Source organism: Megalobrama amblycephala, linkage group LG11, assembly GCF_018812025.1.
Source record: "Megalobrama amblycephala isolate DHTTF-2021 linkage group LG11, ASM1881202v1, whole genome shotgun sequence".
Classification (NCBI taxonomy): domain Eukaryota; kingdom Metazoa; phylum Chordata; class Actinopteri; order Cypriniformes; family Xenocyprididae; genus Megalobrama; species Megalobrama amblycephala.
This window is the reverse complement of record NC_063054.1, coordinates 20969412-20993467: the sequence shown is the minus strand read 5'-3', so window position 1 is coordinate 20993467 and position 24056 is coordinate 20969412. Positions and strand designations below refer to the sequence as shown.

Below are 24056 nucleotides of genomic sequence, written 5' to 3'. Positions count from 1 at the left end.
ACTACGAGGGAAACAGTAGTACAACTCACAGTGTTCATGGCACTTGGCCAGAGTCTCCAGGTCATCCACGTGATAGTAGTCGTACCCTGAAGTACCCAGAACCTCAAAGGGTAGGTAACCTATGATGGGAGGCGCCCTGCAAAACATAACACATGCAACTTCACATCATCCGCATGCATGTATTCAGTAGGGTCATTCTCAAATACGACAAACATATTCAGTCACAAAAAGATTTCAAATAGTCAAAAAACTCTATATAAAATACATAATTCTATAACCTAACAGTTTTTTAAATAATATGAAAATGTTTGGCTATTTTAACAGAAAAATCCTTCAAAATTATATGAATTTGTCAAGTGCCTGAAAAAACCCTTGCGCGCTTCATCCGGTATACCACGTCTATGACACTTAATTGTTTATTTACATTTTTTCCAGCTTAACTCTAACAAGACTAACAAAATAAGTTTAATTAACACCCTTGTTAATGAATACTTTGTCCATTGATGTCTTGTCATTGATGATATCAATGTTAAAAACATGTTCAATTAAATGTAAAAACAAATATTTTCTAAGTTAAAGCTCAGATCTCAAAGAAGCTGTTCAAATGTGCACATGTTATTCATTTACCTTTAAATGTATTTGTGTTCATATAGTTCATGTAAATGTGTCATTGTGAAAGATTTTCATTGAAATGAAATGATTTTAATACATTTTAAATATTATAATATATTGATTTTAATCAGATTACTCTTATATTGACTGGTATGTGTTTTGAGATTATATTGACACCCCCCCCTCCACACACACACACAAAAATATTACAAGTATCTACTTTTATGAAATAAAAAAGCACAAAAGCCAAGTTATACTTTTTGACTATAAAACTAAACTAAAATGAAAACATGGAACAGATTATCAGTCATTCCTTGATTCATATGCAAATGTTTTGGGATAAAAAAAGACCTGAAGCGCCACTAGCTTCTGCTAAACAACCGAAAATGTGGAAAATCGTATTCAATCACTTTAATATCTAGCATCTGTGCCGATTAAACTGAATCCTTGATTTGAACTATATATAGAGTAGCAGCAGTGCCAGCAGCTATTTTTCCAAAACGACTTGTCTAAATTCAGTATAAACCTTTCCAAGCATAACATTATTAGATTTTATAGAGAAAATGATGTTCATGCTATTCTAGATGTACAAGCCTTTGAGCCTGTGGGATGAATGTGAGCTATTGATAAATCTGAGACATACTGTTGAAGCAAAATGCAAGCATGCACAATAAACATCCTGAAAAAGTGAGAAGAATCTCAAGGGAAGCATCAAGCATTCAAAATATACTCCTTTGGCCGTGAGGGCGGAAAGACACGTTCAGCACTTGCACACTATCAAGTGGACTTTGTTTTCAAGCGCTCAAGTCACATGCACTGTTGTATGTGCATCGTCCACGTAGATACAAAAATTGACCTGCACGTGGACAGTGATTTACTTAAAAAATATTTTGTAATTCTAGACCTAACGAGCCATAACTGATGAAAATAACTGCCATTTTTACTCTTACGGTCAAATATTGCATTGCAAATACCAATGATATCTTGAAAATGAAAATTGTATAAGTGGGATAATTCACAGCTATAGCTGCTTCATGTCGGGTGGTACTTTGTCTCCACGTTGTGCATTAAAATTAAAGCCATGGATTATCCCTTACTTACGGAAGAGGATTAGGGCCAAGCAATAATAAAAAAATAAAACCATCTCAAGATTAAAGTTGTTAAATTTTAAGAAAAAAGTCTAGATAAAATGTTGAGAATAAAGTCATTAAATTACGAGAAAAAAACTTGTTAAATTTCGAGAAAAAAGTCAAGATAAAATGTTGAGAATAAACTCGTTAAATTACGAGAAAAAAGTCGTTAAATTACAAGAATAAACTTGTTAAATTACGAGAAAAACGTCATTAAATTTCGAGAAAAAAGTCGAGATAAAATGTTGAGAATAAACTCGTTAAATTACGAGAAAAAAACTTGTTAAATTTCGAGAAAAAAGTCGAGATAAAATGTTGAGAATGAACTCGTTAAATTACGAGAAAAAACTTGTTAAATTTCGAGAAAAAAGTCGAGATAAAATGTTGAGAATAAAGTCATTAAAATTACGAGAAAAAAGTCGTTAAATTAAAAGAATAAACTTGTTAAATTACGAGAAAAAATTAGTTAAATTTCAAGAAAAAAGTCGAGATAAAATGTTGAAAATAAACTCATTAAATTATGAGTTTTTGGTAACACTTTACTTGAAGGGGTGTGCATAAGACTGACATGACACCTTCATAATCATGACATGACACGTGTCATGAATATGAAGGAGGTTTTATGAATGTTTATGACAACTGTCATTAAGTGTCATTCGCTCAGTTATGTCATTTTTAATGCAAAGATGACATTGTTTGAGATGTCCGAGTTATGGCAACTTGACATAAACCAACACATCATAACCTGTCAGTGTCTTTGTCATGACAACTTGACATCATTTAGCTTTATGGGTTAACATTACATTAAACTGTCATGTGGTTGGTTTTGACATTGGCTGTCATGAGGCCATTATAATAGTGTCATGAATATGTATCTTGAGCTCAAGTACAGTGGTACAAATTGAACTTGTCATTAAAATGTAATTAAGTGACAATACTCTGACAAATAATTTTATAACAGCGTCATGACTATTTTTCATTTCATGTTTTTTTTGTTTTTGTTTTTTGTTTTTTTAAGTTTCCACCAACAGAAGGTCAGATAATAGACAATTTCAAATTTCTTAAAAAGATGACACTGTTATAAAATAATGGTAACACTTTATTTTAGAGTCTTTTAACTAGTTGCTTATTACTATTAGCATTCATATGGCTAAAGTATTGGCTATTTATTAGTACTTATAAAGCACATATTAATGCCTTATTCTGCATGACCTTATTCTACATTCTTAATCCAACCCAATACCTAAACCTAACAATTAACTATACTATAATTAACAGTAAATTAAGAGTTTATTGAGGGAAAAGTCATAGTTAATCGTTTATATATGTGTTCCCTATACTGAAGTGTTACCAAAATAATGTAATGTAATGTTAACCCATAAAGCTAAGTAGTTTTTTAAGTTTGATAATTAATCTGCTATGTCATGTTTATGACAGGTTATGATGTTTTGCTAATGTCAAGTTGTCATGACAAAGACACTGACAGGTTATGATGTATTGGTTTATGTCAAGTTGTCGTAACAAAGACATCTCAAACAATGTCATCTTTGCATTAAAAATGACATAATTGAGCGAATGACACTTAATGACAGTTGTCATAAACATGCATAAAACCTCCTTCATATTCATGACACGTGTCATGTCAAGATTATGAAGGTGTCATGTCAGTCTTATGCACACCCCTTCAAGTAAAGTGTTACCGTTTTTTCTCGTAATTAAATGACTTTATTCTCAAAATTTTATCTCGACTTTTTTCTCGAAATTTAATGAAATTTTTCTCATAATTTAACGAGTTTATTGTCGTAATTTAACAACTTTTTTCTCGTAATTTAATGACTTTATTCTCAACATTTTATCTCGACTTTTTTTCCTCGAAATTTAACAAGTTTTTTCTCGTAATTTAACGAGTTTATTCTTAACATTTTATCTCGACTTTTTTCTTGAAATTTAATGAGTTTTTTCTCGTAATTTAATGAGTTTATTCTCAACATTTTATTTCGACTTTTTTCTCGAAATTTAACAACTTTAATCTCGAGATGGTTTTATTTTTTATTATTGCTTGGCCCTAATCCTCTTCCGTACTTACTTGATTCTTAGTTTGGCCATATTTTAATGCTTGGTTTGTTTTAAATCATTTTAAGTCATCTTGAAGCCCTTTTGAAAGTTTGAATTTCATGATATTTTTCATAACGATCTAATCTTCAGAAGAGAAGTGAATTGCGCGGCTCTCGTGAGAAATGAATCAAACGGACGCTCTGCACGTTCGTGTGATTGGCTGTTTGCCGCACGTGTCACACTTTCAGGTGCACGCGCTTCAGAGTTAATTGCAAACTCTGGATTAAACCTGAGTTGACAGAGAAAGTTTATTCCGAGCGCTGTGCAACATTTGATCCTAATCTTAACCAGTTTGGATTTATCAACTCTTAACATTCTCTGAAACTCAGAGTTTGTTCAACTAGCTTCATGCAACAGGCCACTGGCATTAAAGGGTTAGTTCACCCAAAAATGAAAATTATGTCATTAACGACTCACCCTCATGTCGTTCCAAACCCGTAAGACCTCCGTTCATCTTCGGAACACAGTTTAAGATATTTTAGATTTAGTCCGAGAGCTTTCTGTCCCTCCATTGAAAGTGTATGTACGGTATACTGTCCATGTCCAGAAAGGTAATAAAAACATCATCAAAGTAGTCCATGTGACATCAGAGGGTCAGTTAGAATTTGTTGAAGCATCGAAAATACATTTTGGTCCAAAAATAACAAAAACTACGACTTTATTCAGCATTGTATTCTCTTCCGGGTCTGTTGTCAATTCGCGTTCACGACTCCGCTTCTTCTTCTTCTTCTTTCCTGTTTCACAGCGGTTGGCATCCAGCTTATTGGTGCATTACCGCCCCCTACTACACTGGAGTGTGGTTCACGACTCCGCAGTGACGCTGCTGACGTAAGACGCTGCTGACGTGTTATCCGGTGCGCCAGAGCTTCGTTTACAGTCTGAGGGTGACGCACGCTGTATTCAAGCTATTCTACATTGTTTGTATTTTGGTATTGCTATATTTTTTAAAATGGTGCGCAAGTGTGCATGTCGCGGATGTCCTAATCACCAAAAACAACCACGGTGACGTAAAAGTGCATTACCAATGCCGACAGATGAAAGATTGATTCCATTAAATCATTGAATGGAATCAATTCAATGGAAAGGATTCCGGAAGAGAATACAATGCTGAATAAAGTCATAGTTTTTATTATTTTTGGACCAAAATGTATTTTCGATGCTTCAACAACTTCTAACTGACCCACTGATGTCACATGGACTACTTTGATGATGTTTTTATTACCTTTCTGGACATGGACAGTATACCGTACATACATTTTCAATGGAGGGACAGAAAGCTCTCGGACTAAATCTAAAATATCTTAAACTGTGTTGCGAAGATGAACGGAGGTCTTACGGGTTTGGAACGACATGAGGGTGAGTCATTAATGACATAATTTTCATTTTTGGGTGAACTAACCCTTTAAGATCTGAACCATATCTGCTTCAGGTTGAGTCATTGTGGAGTAACACTGCATTGGAGTGTCAATGGTAATGTGTCATCAACTCACCTGTCAATCAACCACTGTGCTAAAAAAATTAGGTCTGAAACGTTGATGGTTACACACGGCTTAGAAAAACAAAACAAAAATACTTTGAAGACACACACCTTTGAGGCACGCACATGTTAAGATCAGTCACATGATTAGCTTCATTCTTTCACTTCCTTACTTCCATCTTTACAACTTTACTCCTCGTTCGTTTCTTCTTCCCTTCCTTGTGTTATCCTTTAGTTCTCTTTCTTTCTTTCTTTCTTTCTTTTTTTTCTTTCTTTCTTTCTCTCAGTCTTTTGTTTCCTTCTGTCTTTCAAAAATCAGAGACCCTGTCCTTGAAATCCAAACGCAAATAGTCACAGGTGATATATATGATTTAAAATCTGTCTCGGCACAAACTAGCAGAGGGACTCTTTAGTTTTACTTGAGAGGGAAAGTGATGAGGTTTGTACCTGTGGTCCAAGAAAAGGAATTTCCACTCTAAACTGTGTCTGGAGGTGAATTCCTCATTGGGCTCCTCCACAGTACACATTTCCTGTCGAAACAGAGATCATAAACGACTATTCGAACTTATGAGCATGTCTAGCAGACAAAAAAAACAAGAACAGAAACCAAGTGACCTACTTCTCACAGTTTCTCAGTGTTTTGTATGTTGGTCATTTATCAGTGTCTTCAAAAACAAAGCTAATTCTTGCACAAACATGTACAGTGTCTATCAACACACCCACACAACACATTAATTCCTTTGTCATGATGAACATATACACAGCAGATCTCATGGAGGTTGTCACTGTCTGTCAGGCAAATGTTAGAAGTCACAGGGCCAATGAGAAGGTGCCAAGTCGGCTTTGGCTCAACCTACCTTGATAAACTGAGGTTTGGCTAACCTCACGGTTGCTATGAAACACACTCTGTCTTCAAAAGCCGGCCTCAGCGATCGCTGGATCACTCCCTCGAAGCCATTACGTGTTGAGTTAGGCACTAAAGACAAAAAGACAAGCAAATCTTTATAAATGGAAGTTTTTTTTACAGAGAAGAAACGATGAACAATGAACAATAAGCTTATTTTCTTTAGCCTACCACTAGGGGGCAGCACCTGCGAGGAAATGTCTTAAACTCTTTTTGTATTTAAAACAGCAAGCTCCTGCAGTGTTCATTTTAACAGATAGTTTCTGTTTTTTATGAAAATGTCAGTTAAATTTAGTCAATATTTCATTGTCATATTCATCTATCTATCAAAATGAAATATATAAATATATATAAAAATGAATATGACATAAATGTCATTCTTTTTCATCTCTCTCTCTCTCTCTCTCTCTCTATATATATATATATATATATATATATATATATATATATATATATATATATATATATATATATATATATATATATATATATGTATATATATTTATATAGATGTGTTCTGTCAGACCTGGGCCCTGACTATTAACCCAACTAAATCAAAAATTCTAATGTTTCAGAAAAGACCTGTCAGGGAAAGAAACACAATTTCACCCTTGGTACGAAAACAATTTATCATGCCACAAGCTACACATACCTCGGGATGAAAATAAGTGCAACTGTGCAACTGCTAAATTTGGCCGTGAATGAACTGAAAGAGAAAGCAAGAAGGGCCTTCTATGCCATCAAAAAAATCAATCCAAATTGAAATACCAATTAGAATCTGGCTCAAAATATTCCAATCAGTCATAGAACCAATTGCACTATATGGCAGTGAAGTCTGGGGTCCTCTCCTGAACCACGAATTTGAGAAATGGGACAAAACCCCAACAGAAGCCCTGCATGCCGAGTTCTGTAAGAGTATCCTGAGAGTACAGAGGAACACACCAAACAACGCATACAGGGCAGAATTAGGCCAATACCCTCTATTAATCCACATTGAGAAACAAGCAATCAAATTTTGCAGACGTGCGCGGATTGGCCCTCTGGCTTGTCAATCACTGCCGTGACGTTCCTTGTGAGAGACGAGCGCGTCTGCGCGCTCCAGTAACTTTCCACACTCCACAGGCGCCGCATGCAATGTTTTTGTCAGGAGACAGGAATAACAGCTGCAGATTATGAGTTACCTGCGGTGAGTCCGACATAATGAATCCACAAACACGACACAGCGAATGCCGGTGGTAAACACTCGTGTTCCAATACTCGGCGTTCCTTTGAAATGAGGGGGCCTGTTCTTACGCATGCGCTCATTTCAAAAACTCAGTAACAGTCTTTGGATTCTCAGTCGACGAAAAAATCCTCTCTATCACCTTTAACAACCATGAAATGAACATTGAAAAAAGCCCCCTAATTCAGATAGTCCTGAGGCTGCAAAAACAAACTAACGCAACTAACAACAGCCAGCCTCGGGACACTGACACCCTCATCCACAGAATTCGGCCCAACCAAATTACAAAAACACAAAAAGATAATTACCTGACCTATTGGACGGAAACAACAGAAAAACAAAGTAAACTTGAATGTTATTTGGCCCTAAATAGAGACTACACCACAGCAGAATATCTGAGTACAGTGAAACACTGTAAATTAAGAAGAATAATGACGAGGTACAGACTGAGCAATCACACGCTGACTGTAGAGACAGGCAGATACAGACAGAACTGGCTGCCCAGAGAGAGACGCATCTGCCCGCACTGTGACCTTGGAGAAGTGGAGACAGAGCAACACTTCCTCACCAGTTGCCCTAACTATGAGGAAATCAGACATTTCATCCAAAATTTGAAATACTTTGCCCTAACTTCATAAAAGTAAACAATAAAACACAACTTCAACATTTATTAGGTGAAAAAAGAGATTGTATCCTACTAGCAGCAAGATACATTGATACCTGTCACAAAAAGAGGGAGGAGTTGACTAATCAGTAATGCGCTCTCACACACACACAGATTTCTAAATTGTTCATAGAATTCTAAATATTTATTGATTAATTGTTCTGCTTTTTTATGTTTCTATATGTAAATGTGATTCACTGTACTGTATGTTGATGATAGAAATGCTTTGGCAATACTTCGTAACAATTGTCATGCCAATAAAGCACTTTGAATTTAATTGAATTGAATTGAGAGAGAGAGAGAGAGAGAGAGAGAGAGAGAGAGAGAGATGAAAATGAATGACATTTATGTCATGTTCCCCATTTTTCAAAAGGCTTATAAATCATACAGAATGAGTTTTTGTGAGAAAGTAAAAGTGTGCACAGTTTCCTGTGATGGGTAGGTTTAGGGGTAGGGGTAGTGTAGGGGGATAGAAAATACGGTTTGTACAGTATAAAACCCATTACGCTTATGGAATGTCCCCACAATTTACAAAAACGAACGTGTGTGTGTGTTTATATGTTTGGGGGCAGTATGATTTTTTAAAGAAATTTTTAAGAAATGAATACTTTAAGAAATACTTTTTTCAGCAAGACATTTATGATGTTATGAAAAATAATGTTAATAATTTTAACAAAATTAAAATAAAAAGTGTCAGTCTCTTCAAAAATATTTATCAGCACAACACAAATTTCTAAAGGAAAAAAAGCATTTGCAAAAACGAAAATGTGTCAAACTGACACACTGAACTTTTTCCATGATTTATTTATTTTTTTAAACATTTATTAACTCAAGGATTAATAACATTTATTAGTATTTGTTAACATAAAATATAACATAAAAATTGTCATTATGAAAAAGGGAACTCCTGAAATAATAGCATATAATTAGTATCCTTAAGTAATTTTTTTTTTTATTAAAATGGTTTAATTGTCATTGTGGTGATTTGTTTTTGTCTTTTTCAATAAACATTTTTATCATTAATTTAATCAACAAAGCTGCTTTCTGTATTTATAAAGCACATCTTAAAGGTGATGTAATTTTTTAAAATGTTTAAATACACCCCTCCCCCCATCAACTATAATTAAGTCACACGTAGTAGTTCGATTCCCCTGGAAAAAAAAAACATTGCTCTAGTTTGATCATCCCAACCGATCTTGGCTCCACCAATGGTGTGAGTTTAGGGCAAAGCTATCTGTTTTCAAGGGGGAAAAAACTAACTTCATTATTTTTGTAATTATGTTTACTGACACCAGTCAAATTACACACTTCACCTCTAGCCACAAACAGTCAACTTTCCATCTTAAAATCTGGGTCAGAAGCCTGCTTCTCTGGCACACTGGCTTTTCGCAACACTTCCTATTGAAATAATGATCCTTGCTCCATCTACTTTCATAAGAAGCACAAGCAATCAAGCACTTGGCTGGGTAATTCAATAAATGGATCCATATGAAAGACTCGGCTGATGCCACGGGTGCTCGTTCTGACACTCACCAGTGTTGAGGGACTTAAAGTTTCCGATGAACTTGACATACTCATAAACGGGCGGCTCTTTTGGGTCGATCGTGCCCCGGAGCATGTGGCAACAGAACTCTAACTGGTTCTTTGCTGCAGGGAAGCAAACAAAACAAAACAAAAACAAGAAAACAGCATTAATGAGCTCTAGTCAAGTGATCTGTGCTCACAAAAATGAGACAATAACACACAAAGACAGAGAGAGACCAGAGAAACAGAATGAGAATAAAAGCTTTTGGTCATGAGGAGATGTACATGTATGAGAGCGATTCTTACTTTTTAGGTAGTCTGGGGTAAGGGTCTCTCCTTCCAGCATGTGTGTGGACAAGGCTTTATACACCTCCGAATGCTCACCCCGTGGAAGGAAATTCAACAGATTTTGATCCACAAGATCAGACTGAAAACACAACAGATTTTGTCAGTATCTCTCATACTTACACAGTAAAGCTGCAGTCACGCAGACAGTGTTTAAATAGCTGGAGGCTGCAGTTATTTTTTTCTAGTAAGCATGCTGTATCAACCATTGTATTCGTAACCGTATCAGGTGACGGACAATTGCACATCCATTGGTGGTCGCCGCATTGTGCCACTGCTCATTTGCATGTGTTTGTCGCTTAGCGGTCATTATCACTCAATCACTCATATTGAAAATAAATTATGTTTGGTTGCTTTGTTGCTGCAAATTGCTGTCAGTATGAATGCCCTGCCCCTTAAGGATAGGTCAGGATTGTCAACTGTCCACCAAACTACTACTAGTGCTAAGGTTGTTAAATTCAAATTTTTAAATCTAAATTTTTGTCTCATTTTCATTGTAATATTTTTAGTCGGCGATGATTTAAAAGGAATATATTGAGAGACGTAACTTCTTACACTGTAAATATGGATGTAACCGTCAATGCTATCTCTCTGAAAAGTTACAGAATTATTCAAAGATTTAGGTAAAAAAAAAAAAAAGTGATCAAAAGTGACAGTATAGACATTTATAGTTTAAAAAAAATATATATTTCAAATAAATGCTGCTTTTGAACTTTCTGTTCACCAAAGAATCCTCAAAAAATGTATGTTTCCACAAATATATTAAGCAGTACAACTGTTTTCAACCTTGAGCCGCAAATCAGCATATTAGACTGATTTCTGAAGGATCACGTGACACTGAAAACTGGAGTAATGACTGAAAATTCAGCTTTGTCATCACAGTAATAAATTATATTTTAAAATATATTAAAATGGAAATCATTTTCACGATATGGCTGCTTTTACAGTATTTTTGATCAAATAAATGAAGTATGTTCATACTCACAGGTAGATGTTCTAATAAAGACGTAACACTTTCTGAGACGTAGATTATGTTGCCGTCCGTCATGATGGCCAGAAAGAAGCCATCAAGTGCCTAAATGAATAAAGCAATGAAGAATATCAATAATTCTGTCATTTTAGTGTTTACTGAATGAATACACATGAATGGGGGGGCTTTAGGCAAGTGTGTGTGTATGAGAGAGAAAGTCCTCACCTCCAGCATCAGCTGTGTGAACTCCTCATTGCTAAGGAATGGCGGCTTCCAGTCCTGACGGATTTCACTTGACTCAGACTGCGCAGCAATTTCTGATGGTAAGACAATACAAACAACAAGGGTTCGGTTTCAAATACAGGAAGATGAACTAAAACATAAGCTTTATTTCATCAGGGTAATAAACTAAATGTCTGATTAATTATAAAATGCTACCATTCAAAAGTTTGGAAACATTACTATTTTTAATGTTTTCTCTAAAGTCTCTTCTGCCTGTGTTTATTTGATCAAAAATACAGAAAAAAACAGCAATATTGTAAAATATTATTACAATTTAAAATAATGGTTTTCTATTATAATATACTTTAAAATGTAATTTATGTCTGTGATGCAAAGCTGAATTTTCAGCATCATTAAATCCAGTCTTCAGTGTCACATGATCCTTCGGAAATCATTCTAATATGCTGATTTATTACAAATGTTGTGCTGCTTTATATTTTTTTTATAACGTGATACTTTTTTTTCAGGATTCTTTGATGAATAAAAAGTTAAAAAAGAGCAGCATTTATTTAAATTAAATCTTTTGTTAAATTAAATCTTTTAAATTAAATACTTTTTTTTTCAGCAAGGATGTGTTAAAATGATAAAAAGTGATAGTAAAGATTTATATTTCTATTTTGAATAAATGCTGTTCTCTTTGACTATTTATTCATCAATGAATCCTGAAAAAAGTATCACAATTTCCAAAAAATATTAAGCAACACAACGGTTTCCAATTTTGATAATAACTGAATATCAAATCAGCATATTATAATGATTTCTGAAGGATTATGTCACACAAAAGACTGGAGTAATGGCTCATGAAAATTCAGCTTTGCATTACAGAAAAAAAAATATATTTTAAAGTATATTAAAATAGAAAACCATTATTTTAAATTGTAATAATATTTCACAATATTACTGTTTTTTTCTGTATTTTTGATCAAATAAATGCAGGCTTGATGAGCATAAGAGACTTCTTTCAAAAACATTAAAAATAGTAATGTTTACAAACTTTTGAATGGTAGTGTATAACAGAATAAACTCAAAGAACATAATAATTATGTACTTAGCAATATTAGCACCCTAAAACAGGGTTTTTACAGTTTTGAAAATGTATTTGTTATTTTAAATGTAGATTTTTTTTGCATTTTAGTCAGTTTGATACACGCTCCAAACCACTGATTCGAAACAAAAGATCCGTAAAGCTTCGAAGCTTCATGAAGCAGTGTTTTGAAATCACCCATGACTAGATATTGTTAAATAAAGTCGTTTTGGCGCACAAAAAGTATTCTCGTCGCTTCATAACATTAAGGTTGAACCAATGTAGTCACATGAACTGTTTTAAATATGTCTTTAGTAGCTTTCTGGGCATATGAAAGTGTTAATTATCTTGCTGTCAATGGAGGCCTCATTGAGCCATCGGATTTCATCAAAAATATTTTAATTTGTGTTTCGAAGATGAACGAAGGTCTTATGGGTGTGGAACGACATGAGAGTGAGTAATTAATGACAGAATTTTCATTTTCATTTTTATCTTATTAATCTTATCACTTTTATTTTATTTTATTTTATTTTATTTTATTTATTTTATTTTATTTCAGCATTGCAGCAAACTGTTCAATCTCTGTGCATGACAACACACACACAACTTTCAAAAACTGTATCATCCATAAAAATGATACCAAAAGCAATCCATCCATCTGAGGAAGATAGTGGCAACTAAAATATTTTAGAGGACTAATTTCTTTGGTGGTGTCTGTTCAGACTTTTGCTTTGATTGCTGCACTAACACTTGAATTTGTTGTATCCAGTCTATCAATACGTCTATATCAGAAATACCTACTCCTGTATGTTGAGTGAGAAAAGCAAACTGTGTTGAAGGTTTTACATGTTTTACAAGTCATCAGACGGCTCCTTCCTGTCTAAGTGGGCGGTTCTTGGCCAGAATGCATCGATAGTAAATAGTCTGGCTTGTGAGATCAACTTAAGTCAACTAAACAATTACAGAGAAAAAGTTGGATGTTAAAAATGTTGGACACATTATTGATTGAAAATATGAAAATAGTTTTATTATTGATTATTTTTTTTCCTTTTCAGTAGATGAAAATATTAAGTTGAGTTTCATTTTCAAAATGGTCTAAAACATGACAAATTGCGATCTAAAAATATCTGGGGCCGTATTCACAAAACATTTTATCTTACCACTAAGAGTTCTCCTGAATAGCAGTAAAAGTTCTTAGCTAAGAGTTTTCTCTTAAAACCTATTCACAAAGCTGCTGAGACCAGCTTTTACTAAGGACTAGACAGAAGTCTTAAGCTAAGAGTAAGGGCGGGGTTGACCTCGTTGCCATGGAGTATACACACAGTGATTGGCTGATGGGGGAGGAGTCAGAGATTTAATCATAGAAATATTGTAGAATGAGGTGTCATGTTTCCATATTAAAATACAGGTTTAAAATACAAATGTTGCCCTATTCAAATAAATATTTTTTAATAAAAATGTTGCCATAGTCAAAATAAAATGTTGCCATAAAGGTTTTAAAATGTAGACTAAGTGTCACTAATTAAACTAGTATATACAGTTAATTGTCCACCTCTTGGATGTATGCATCTCAAGAGAATGCAGAATTCAAGTGACAAATTATGTTTTATAAATAATTTATATTTATTTATTTATGAAAGTGTGGGCTCATGAAAACCATTGCCACAGGTAATCAGACAATATTTATTTATTTGTTAAAGTTTTTTTTTTTGTGCCGTCTCATCGTAGATTCAAATCTATAAATCAAAATGTATTGCATTTATGAAGAAAAAGTTCAGCACCTAAGGCTCTGTTGCTATTGCCTCAATGGTGTTCAGTGTCTTTGGGTGGATTAGGACTGTTTGTGATTTGGTCTTAGTGACTTAGAAGTCCTCTTGACTACTCCTAACGTTTCACAGACTTAGGAGCTAGTTTTAATGCTAAAATGCTTTGTGAAATACTCTTAGAGCAAAAATTTAGGACTCCTAAAGTTAGGACTGACACTCCCATTATTTCTCCTAAATCGGCAAGTTAGGAGCTACTTTTAGCCTTAAGATGTTTTGTGAATACGGCCCCTGGTTACTAATGATTGGTGTGGCGCTACAGTAACCTTTGTGCTTGCGCAGGAAGTCAATGCTCTTCTGTAGGATGGTCGACTTGTCCATCTTGCGGGTGTTGCCCGGCAACATGGTGCCCAGTTCCTTGATGAGCACATTGAACTGGTCTCGCCTCTTCTTCTCCGACTTGTTCCTAGATACTCTGTAGGTGGAAAAACATGAGATGGAAAATTCCACAGTGGAAATCAACCGTTAACTTTAAGATAACATAATTTCATTGGTATTTCAGATGTTTTCAAAGTCACAGTTGAGCTCTAAACCACACGTCATCTAACTATCTATTCATTCTCTCAAATTGTACAATTTACTCCTAAAAGTGATAATTGGACACTATCTAATCTGAGAAAAATCTTGCAATGCTGAGAGAAACCATTTCACGGTTCTGTGAATGTATACAGAAGATGAGGGTGAATATGTGCACTCAGGTTTAAACTGTCATAACTAGGTCACACTAGTTTCTATTCCTGGTGCAAAACCACTTTAGATATACAACCATGAAAAAGCACTTGTCTACACAAACCTCTAGTGTAATGAATCATGTTTAAACCACTCTTTTGCGTGAGATAATGGAATGAGGGGTTGGTTCATAGTATGAGTTTGTCTTGGGTAAGAGAAAGAAATTCCCATTAAGCAATCATATTCATAATGTTTTATATGTCTAATCACCTTTTTGCTTTGTCCTTCTCATCTTCTTCCATCAACCCATCAAAGATACTGCTGTCATCCCTGAAAAGAGACCAATAGTAAAAGCAGTTAGACCAACTTGACCAATGTGAGCTCTACCTAGCTGTATGCCCAGCCAATCAAAGCTTCATTCCTCACCCCTCCCATATAATATCTTTGTGTGAGAAACAGACTGAAATTGAAATCATCAGCCGCATTTCCACCGAAATTACCCGGAACAATTTGTCCCAGGAACATTTTTCCCACCGGATCTGTTGCTGTCTGCGTTTCCATTGCCGTCTAACGTACCGTGAAGATTAGTCCGGTGACATAGGACTGCGCATGACTTTCCAGTTCCCGCTGGATTTCGTCCTCCACATATAAGCTTAACACTACAACAGCCAGGGGTCGTTGTCTACCTAAAACCGCCAGCGGGTAAAATTTACCCATGCACATGATTACTGTTTTGATATGGCTAAAAAACATATTATGTCACTGTATTATGCTGTATTACACTGTATTATATAAAAAATGTCATTAATCACATATTAAGATAACCCATGTTATTTAAATGACTAAAATACCCTAAATAAACAATAAAAAGCAATAATATTTCACTGCACTGCATAGGATGTAACAACATTATGATGCAACGACAAATTCAAGTGCACAGTTTCACCTAATTAATTATTAATTTGTTTAGTTATATAATTTATAATTTGAATAAGAGAACAACATTAATAAACTTGGGGTAATTCATAAAAAGCCCTAAATAGGAACAGCAAACAATACATGATAAAAACGGCAAAAAAATAATATTATAATTAAATTAAATAATTAATCCAGAGTTTGAACATTGTAGACTAAAACATGTTAATTTGAATGTGCGTTGTGTGACTGTTTACAGTAAGCCTACATGTTGCTCAAACACAGCACGAAAATAAAGGAATTATATAGGGGTAAATTTGACCTGCTGGCGGTTTTAGGTATAAATGCCCCATTTTTTAAACCTGGTTTTATCTAAACAATTTTTAACAACAAGGCATTGCAAATAACACAATTTTAGTAAGAGTCAATGACTGGGAGACTTGGGTATTTTACTGAAAATCTGTTATGTACATTTGAAAAACATACCCCGTGGCGGTTCTAGTGTTAAGCCTAAACCTTGTCATCAGTCCATCGGTCGTAATTTTTAAGCTCCGCAACAGACTTTTAAAAATGGTGGTTGAAATAAAATGCTGCATGGAGTCAACCAATCAGCATGTTCAGTGCCCAAGTTCCACCCCTGAAAGTTCCTAAACTTTGAAAAGGTACTACCTCGTGAGCAGGGACTTTCTGAGGGGGAAATTTTTACCCGGAGGTTCATTTAGACCCTGGTTCCTGCGGTCGAAACACAATATGAAAGTTCCAACTGGAAATGCTTTCATGCTTCAAAACTGTCATTTTACTCATGTTTTTCTAAAACTAATTGTAAAACCATATGAATTGAGGGGTTTAATTAAAGTCTTTTGAAGGGAAATGATCACTTATGAACAGATTTAATTTAAATTTTATTCACATATAAACACTGATCAGTGTTAATTCATAGAGCACATTAGATATGGTATTTGAAAGCTCAAACATGCTTGGATTTCTTTTACGATATTTTATGAACTTTTTGATGTTTTGGTGGAATGGCCTTTCAATGGAGGAACAGAAATTTTTAATTTTATTAAAAATATCTTAATTTGTGTTCCCAAGATCAACAAAAGTCTTATGCATTTGGGATGACATAAAGGTGAGTAAATGATGAACTATCCCTTTAACTGCTAGAACTGAATCATTGAGTCAGAACAAAGGAATTTGTGAATGAATCATTCAGAATGGTTTTGTGAACTGCACAGATTCATTGAAAAAAATCCAACTCAAAAGAACAATTAATGCCCTGAATCAAATATTGTTGATGCTTGAATCGCTATTTTGACATCCTTTCTGTCCCCATTCATTGCAATTGCATGGAAAAGAGTGTGTTGAACAATCTTCAACATCTTTTGTGGGTTTTTTTTTTTTTTTTTTTTTTAGCAAACACATTTGGAACGACATGAGGTTGAGTAAATGAGTGAGGAAGTTAATGAGAAAATATAAAATGACTATACCAAGAAAATGTCCAAGCCATTTCTTTTAAGGCCCACATTATTTCATCATAATCAGGTCAGGCAATAAATCATTGATTAAACAGGCAGTAGGTCAGCAGTGGAGGTGGCAGTGAGAGGCGGATATAAAGATCTTTATGGGCTGTGTGTGTGTATGTGTGTATGTGTGTGTGTCAGTGTACTGTATATTTAGATACCCAGTGTTCTCTGACTCAGCTGCTTTGTGAGCACAAGACAGAAAGCGAGACCAGCTGGTCATGGCAGAGGATCTGAGAACAGTTTGTAATGGTCATGTAATGGTCTTGATTTCATGACTGATGTCATAGCAGTTTCTCAGATCCAAAGAAAGTAGTATGGGTTTAGGAAGACATGAGGTTGAGGGAGTAAATGACAGTTTCTGTATGATCTTTTTAAGGTCATCTCAACATGACATGACAGCCACTCTGTCTTTTTTAGCCTTGAGATAACAGGTCTTTTTCACAGGGTGTTCAAATGTGTGTCTGTCTCTGGAACTGCAGAGATCACAATGACCTATAATTTATTGTATGTAGGTAGAGTGGTGCATGTACACAAGTGAATTAATGTTTTTCGTCAACCATATTAGTGTGTATTTGCAAAGTTACGAGAAAAATGAGTACAAACAACCGGCTGGGTAAATAAACCAATGTGCATTTTGCTCTGCCGCTGGGTGTCCATTACCAACATTTTTACATAAACAATCCAGAGCTTGCCCCAGTCCATTTGCATCAATGGTTGTGGGTGTGTGACTGTGTGTTTGAGTAAGAAAGCACCCACTGCTCTAATAATGCCACATTATATGGTCAATATTATTGCTGCATGTGAAACCTGCATTTTTAATTTAGAATACAGATGCAAAACGCAGTTTTACAGGAAACAGAAAAAGAAAATAAAGTTGAAAAAAACAATGAAAATGTCTAACACCTATTAGCAAGTTTAAAAATACACTGACGTCAACTGATTTGGCTGCCAAACAAAAAGATATTTATATCTGCTCTGTGAATACAAAGCCATCTGTTCAAAATGGTGGCCGCATAAAATACGAAGCGGTAAGATTGGCTAAGAAAATTTAAACAGGACAAATAATAAGAAAAGAGTCAAAAAATAGCCAAATAATTTCAGTTTACACTTGTGAATAAACTAAACAAGAAATTAGGTGTAAAAAAGCCCATAAAATAGCTTGACGAGTAAAATTTTTCCTGTGTTGATTTATTTCCTACTTAAGGGCTTACAAAAGCCTTGTCTTTTTATTTAAAAAAAAGATATAGCCACTACATTTTAGTTTCCACTACTGTTCAGAAGTTTAGTGTCAGTAAGATTTTTAAATGTTTTTGAAAGAATTATCTTATGCTCATTAAAGCTGCATTTATTTTATAAAAAATATTTAGAAAATAACTGTTTTCTATTTAAATATAATTTAAAATGTAATTAATTCCTATGATGGCAAAGCTGAATTTTCAGCATCATTACTCCAGTCTTCAGAGTCACATGATCCTCCAGAAATCATTCTAATATGCTGATTTGCTGCTCAAGAAACATTTCTTATTAGTATCAAAGTCATTTGACTCGGCGGCCTCTCGGGCATCCTGGGCATCATGCAATCTCTTCGAATGGGGAAACATCAAATTCTCCAAAACTGTTCGCCAACCTTACGATTAAATTTCATATTTGAAATCAACAATGAAATCTAACAACAACCGGCTCATAAATTTAGTTTCTAAACGCTCGAATCATGACAAAAAACAACTATTTTTCAGGCTGGATCAAGCTAATGCGCATGCGCAGACCTAAATGCGCGTCTCTTCGGAGGCGCGCGTCTGGCTGTTTCTATAGAAACCGGTGATTCTAACGGCCGCTGAAGTGACGCGCATGCCTTTACCAGTCGCGATTGGCTCTTATTTAGAAGGCGGGACTTATTCCGCCATATTGCACGTTCCACTTTCTCCCATAATTCAAAACAATATGAGTGACACGTCTTGTGTTATTCTATAGTCTTTGTTAGTATCAATGTTGAAAACAGTTGCGTTTTCAGGATTATTTTATGTTGAAAGTTCAAAAGAACAGAATTTATCTAAAATAGTCATCTTTTGTAACATTATAAATGTCTTTATTGTTACTTTTGATCAATTTAATGTCCTTGCTGAATGAAAGTATTCATTTCTCTCTTAAAATAAAAAATGGCAAAGCTGAATTTTCAGCAGCCATTAAGTCTTCAGTGTCACATGATCCTTCAGAAATCATTCTCATTTGCTGCTCAAGAAACATTTCTTATTAGTATCAATGTTGAAAACAGTTGCGTTTTCAGGATTATTTTATGTTGAAAGTTCAAAAGAACAGAATTTATCTAAAATAGACATCTTTTGTAACATACAAATGACTTTATTGTCACTTTTGATCAATTTAATGTGTCTGCTGGATGAAAGTATTAATTTCTTAATAATAATAATAATAATAATAATAATAAAAACATACTGACCCCAAACTTTTGAACGTTATTGTACATCATAGATAGCTAGAAACCATAATTGGCTACTTTCTACAGCTAATCAGAACACGCCCATTAGTGCAAGATGACTCATCAATATTTTTGTGAGTTTTGCTAGAAGAGAAAGACTGTATATGTTAAATGCAAATACTGTATATGCTGAAGTCAACTTTTAGGAGTATACTAAAATACAGATATCAGTTCATTCATTCATCCATTACAAACAGAAAAGAGGACACATATTTATTGAACATAACATGCATTTAGTATGTTTTCCAGCCTTAGAGTTGTAATACCATCACATAATGTATGAACTGCATTTGAATGCTTCGGTTGCATTTTAAGCCACACACCCCACCTTCATCATTTGCTTCCAAATGCGTCACTGCATCTGCCACTACAGCCTCGTGCGTGACACACTGCCAGCATTAGAGATTGGTGTATCGGCTCATGACTGAATGACCCCATTCCACACCTGTCTTTAGGCTTAAAGTTGCTGCATCTAAAAGACCCTCCACAAAGCGACAGGACACACACTCACACACATTAAAGTGAGAGGAGAGCTGTAATTGTTTCGAAGACACAAACAAGTCCATTAGTCACTGCACGCTCATAGTGTGGCATTTTCTTTCTCACACGATATATCCGACTGCTTTACAAACGACTTGTTTTGAACATGCGTCTCATTTAAGTATACTGAAACTGAGCTAATTTGAACAATTAGAAGCATAAAAACATGATGACCTACATTTATGCTACAAAAACAATGCAGTGCTTGTGTATTAACATTTCACCGTTCTCTCTCCGACACACGCACATAGAGGATGTGGATGGCTGATCATTAACTTTAATAGTGTTTGTGTCGTGAGAGACAGAGTGACTGTTTAAGTCACTAGTCCGCTATCTTCCTGACTCCTGTAAAGCAAACACACCAACAGTTGACCACAACAATGCAATAAAGATGTCAACTGATGCCAAAGATCTAGTTTCAAAGCGCAGTACTGATCACAAAGCATACAAGGAGGTGCAACGTGTCCTGGATTCACCCTTCGCCGGGAGTTTGTACAGGCGATCTGAATAATCATAACACCGTATCCCGCCATTTTGTCTGCCAAACAAACGTCGGTGGACTTGAGCTTGAAGAAAGTGTATCTGAAAACATACCTTCTGATGTTCATTCATGCCTATTTCATGTTATAACTATGAGATGAACAGTTTATATGCCGCTTGAACTGAGGTGTTACAGCGATCTGTTACAACACATTAAAGAGCAAGATGGTATTTATTATTTGAATTTATTTGGAAAAAAAAAAGGGTCAAAAATTGAAAGCTTAAACTTTGTTTCATACCAAAAGTAACCTGCTTTGTTTTGTCTGTCGGTGCATTGTCAGTGTCCTCTTTGTTCTGCAATGTATTTTTCACTGCATGAAAACATTGTGGCGTGAGAGTGCCATGGCTTGTCAGAAGTAGCAACAGCAACTAAGGGTCTTTGCGAAGAGTCAATTAACCATGAATGTTTTATTATTAAATGTAAATTTGGCTAAGGGTTGGAAAAAGAAAAGAGTGTATCTTATAGTGCTGCATGTTTACCAAAAGGCATCAATTACTGGCATTGGCAAATATGAAGAGCCAATATTTGAGCTAGAAGCCAAAAGGAAAACATATTTCAGCAGTGTTGAACACATAAAGTAGACTTCCTGATTGGCCAATGTTTTTCAAATAAGATCCAAATGGCAATGGCAATGTCCCATGTTCTTTTAGGATAAATTAAATAGAATGGTTCATCCAAAAATAAAAATTTTGTCATCATTTGCACTACTGTTCATGAGTTTGGGGGCCAAAAAAAAAACAAAAAAAACAAAACACACTTATTCACCAAAGAATCATTAAATTTATCAAAAGTGACGGTAAAGAATTTTACATTGTTAAAAAAAAAAATACCCGAATGCTGTTCTTTTGAATTTTATATTCAACAAACAATCCTGAAAAATGCTTCACAGTTTCCACAAAAATATGAAGCAGCACATCTGTTCATAATTGATAATAAATGTTTTTATGAGAACAAAATCAGCATATTAGAATGATTTCTGAGGGATCATGTGACAGTGAAATGTGGAGTAATGGCTGCTTTGCCATCACAGGAATAAATTAAGCAATAAATTATGTAAGTAATGTACACATAATTCTCAATAAAGCTTAAGTATCCTACTTCATCTGTATTCACCCTAATAGTAACTTTTGTTCAAGAGTTTTTAAAGCAGCCCAGAACTGTTCAACACACATTTGACCTAGATTTGCTCAATTAAATGTTTATCAGTGGATATCAGATATGTGGACTTGACACTCCTGAGTTGAACTCAAGTCGCAACGTTGAAGTCTTATAGCTTGACCTGCCAAACATTACAATATTCAAAACTAACATTTGCCAGTTTTGACAATCACAATTACTCAAGAAGTTATAGACTGGGTTTCACCCAAGTTACTGTCAGACGGTGTTCGGAAAATGTCAAATATGTGTGTGGGAGAAAAATATAAGGTATGACAATTCAAAACATCATTAACTACATCAGACATCCCACAGAACAATGTCTGAACAAATTTGGTTGTAACAACAAGAAAAATTGTGTGATAACTTAATGCTGGAATGTACAGCAAAGAGCCCGCTGGATGTTTAACAAGTAATGCTGGGACTAAGATTTAGGTTTTTAGTTAAATTTAATCTGACGTGTTGGTTTACTGATATTGTTTTACTTGCCCCACTTATGCGCATTTTTAGCATATTTTAAAACTTAAACCTGACATAAACTCTATAACATGAGATGTGAGAACTTGAGAATTAATGACAGCTGAAAACCAGAGAACCGTGACTAACAAACTGCAACATGTCCCAAAGTCATAGAGGTTCAAATGTGTAGATATTAACAAAGGCAGTCATGATAGATGTCACTGCGTGGTGAAGTCTAAATGTTACCGTTTGCACTTCAAGGGCTTGGTAGTTTCACTTTGGCTTAACTGTACAGCAGGTAAGACCAGTCCCACTTCAGTCTCACTTCAGGAAGGGCGAATATGAATACGTAACAGCCTACCACATTATAAAAAGCTAATTAAAAACTCTTTAAAAAAAAAAATCTTAAACAAAAACCCTTCACACATGACCTGTTCAATTAAAAAAAATAAAATTAAATTTAAACAAGTAGTACTATTACAGTATGAAAATTAAAGATTTCCCATAATTAAAAAAAAGTATTAAATGTGCCCTAGAATTAAAAATTGAATTTACCTTGGCATAGTTGAATAACAAGAGTTCAGTACATGGAAATGACATACAGTGAGTCTCAAACTCCATTGTTTCCTCCTTCTTATATAAATCTCATTTGTTTAAAAGACCTCCGAAGAACAAGCGAATCTCAACATAACACCGACTGTTACGTAACAGTCGGGGTCATTAATATGTACGCCCCCAATATTTGCATATGCCAGCCCATGAACAAGGCATTACACAAGGGCAAAACGTCTGGATGAGCACAGCTGAATCATCAGACTAGGTAAGCAAGCAAGAATAACAGCGAAAAATGGCAGATGGAGCAATAATAACTGACATAATCCATGATATCATGATATTTTTAGTGATATTTGTAAATTGTCTTTCTAAATGTTTTGTTAGCATTTTGCTAATGTACTGTTAAATGTGGTTAAAGTTACCAACGTTTCTTACTGTATTCACGGAGACAAGAGCCGTCGCTATTTTCGTTATTAAACACTTGCAGTCTGTATAATTCATAAACACAACTTCATTCTTTATAAATCTCTCCAACAGTTTAGCATTAGCCGTTAGCCACGGAGCATAGCCTCAAACTCATTCAGAATCAAATGTTAACCTCCAAATAAATACAATACTCACATAATCCGATGTGTGCATGCAGCATGCATGACAAACACTTTGTAAAGATCCATTTTGAGGGTTATATTAGCTGTGTGAACTTTGTTTATGCAATGATAGAGTCGAGAGCTCAGAGGGGCAGAGAGCGTGTGCAATTAAAGGGGCCGCAGCCTGAATCGACGCATTTCTAATTATGCCCCAAAATAGGCAGTTAAAAATTTTTTTTTAAAAAAATCTATGGGGTATTTTGAGCTGAAACTTTACAGACACATTCAGGGGACCCCTTAGACTTATATTACATCTTGTAAAAAAACGCTCGATGGCACCTTTAAGAGTTCCATCGGGGTACGTTTTTATATTATACAATGAATAATGTTAACTGCTACACATTAAACAGCAACATGCAACAATTCAACTTTTCCAATGGTGCGGAATCATATAATATTTAATATCCAATATAACGCACATTTAAAACGCATTAAATTTGATATATAAAAATGTTTATTTTCACCA

At 34.8% G+C, this 24056-nt stretch overlaps 1 protein-coding gene across 3 annotated transcripts in view; it reads right to left on the bottom strand.

Moving 5' to 3' along the window:
• Positions 1-24056, bottom strand: part of clocka (clock circadian regulator a) — a 91748-nt gene that overhangs the window by 14268 nt on the left and 53424 nt on the right. For all 3 annotated transcript variants that reach the window (XM_048206665.1, XM_048206666.1, XM_048206667.1), the window contains exons 6-14: positions 15032-15091; positions 14359-14507; positions 11189-11280; positions 10979-11068; positions 9955-10075; positions 9658-9771; positions 6192-6310; positions 5782-5864; positions 30-136 (exon numbers count right to left, since the gene is read on the bottom strand). In XM_048206665.1, coding sequence (XP_048062622.1) covers positions 30-136; positions 5782-5864; positions 6192-6310; positions 9658-9771; positions 9955-10075; positions 10979-11068; positions 11189-11280; positions 14359-14507; positions 15032-15091 — 935 coding nt within the window. The remainder of the gene's footprint in view (positions 1-29; positions 137-5781; positions 5865-6191; positions 6311-9657; positions 9772-9954; positions 10076-10978; positions 11069-11188; positions 11281-14358; positions 14508-15031; positions 15092-24056) is intronic.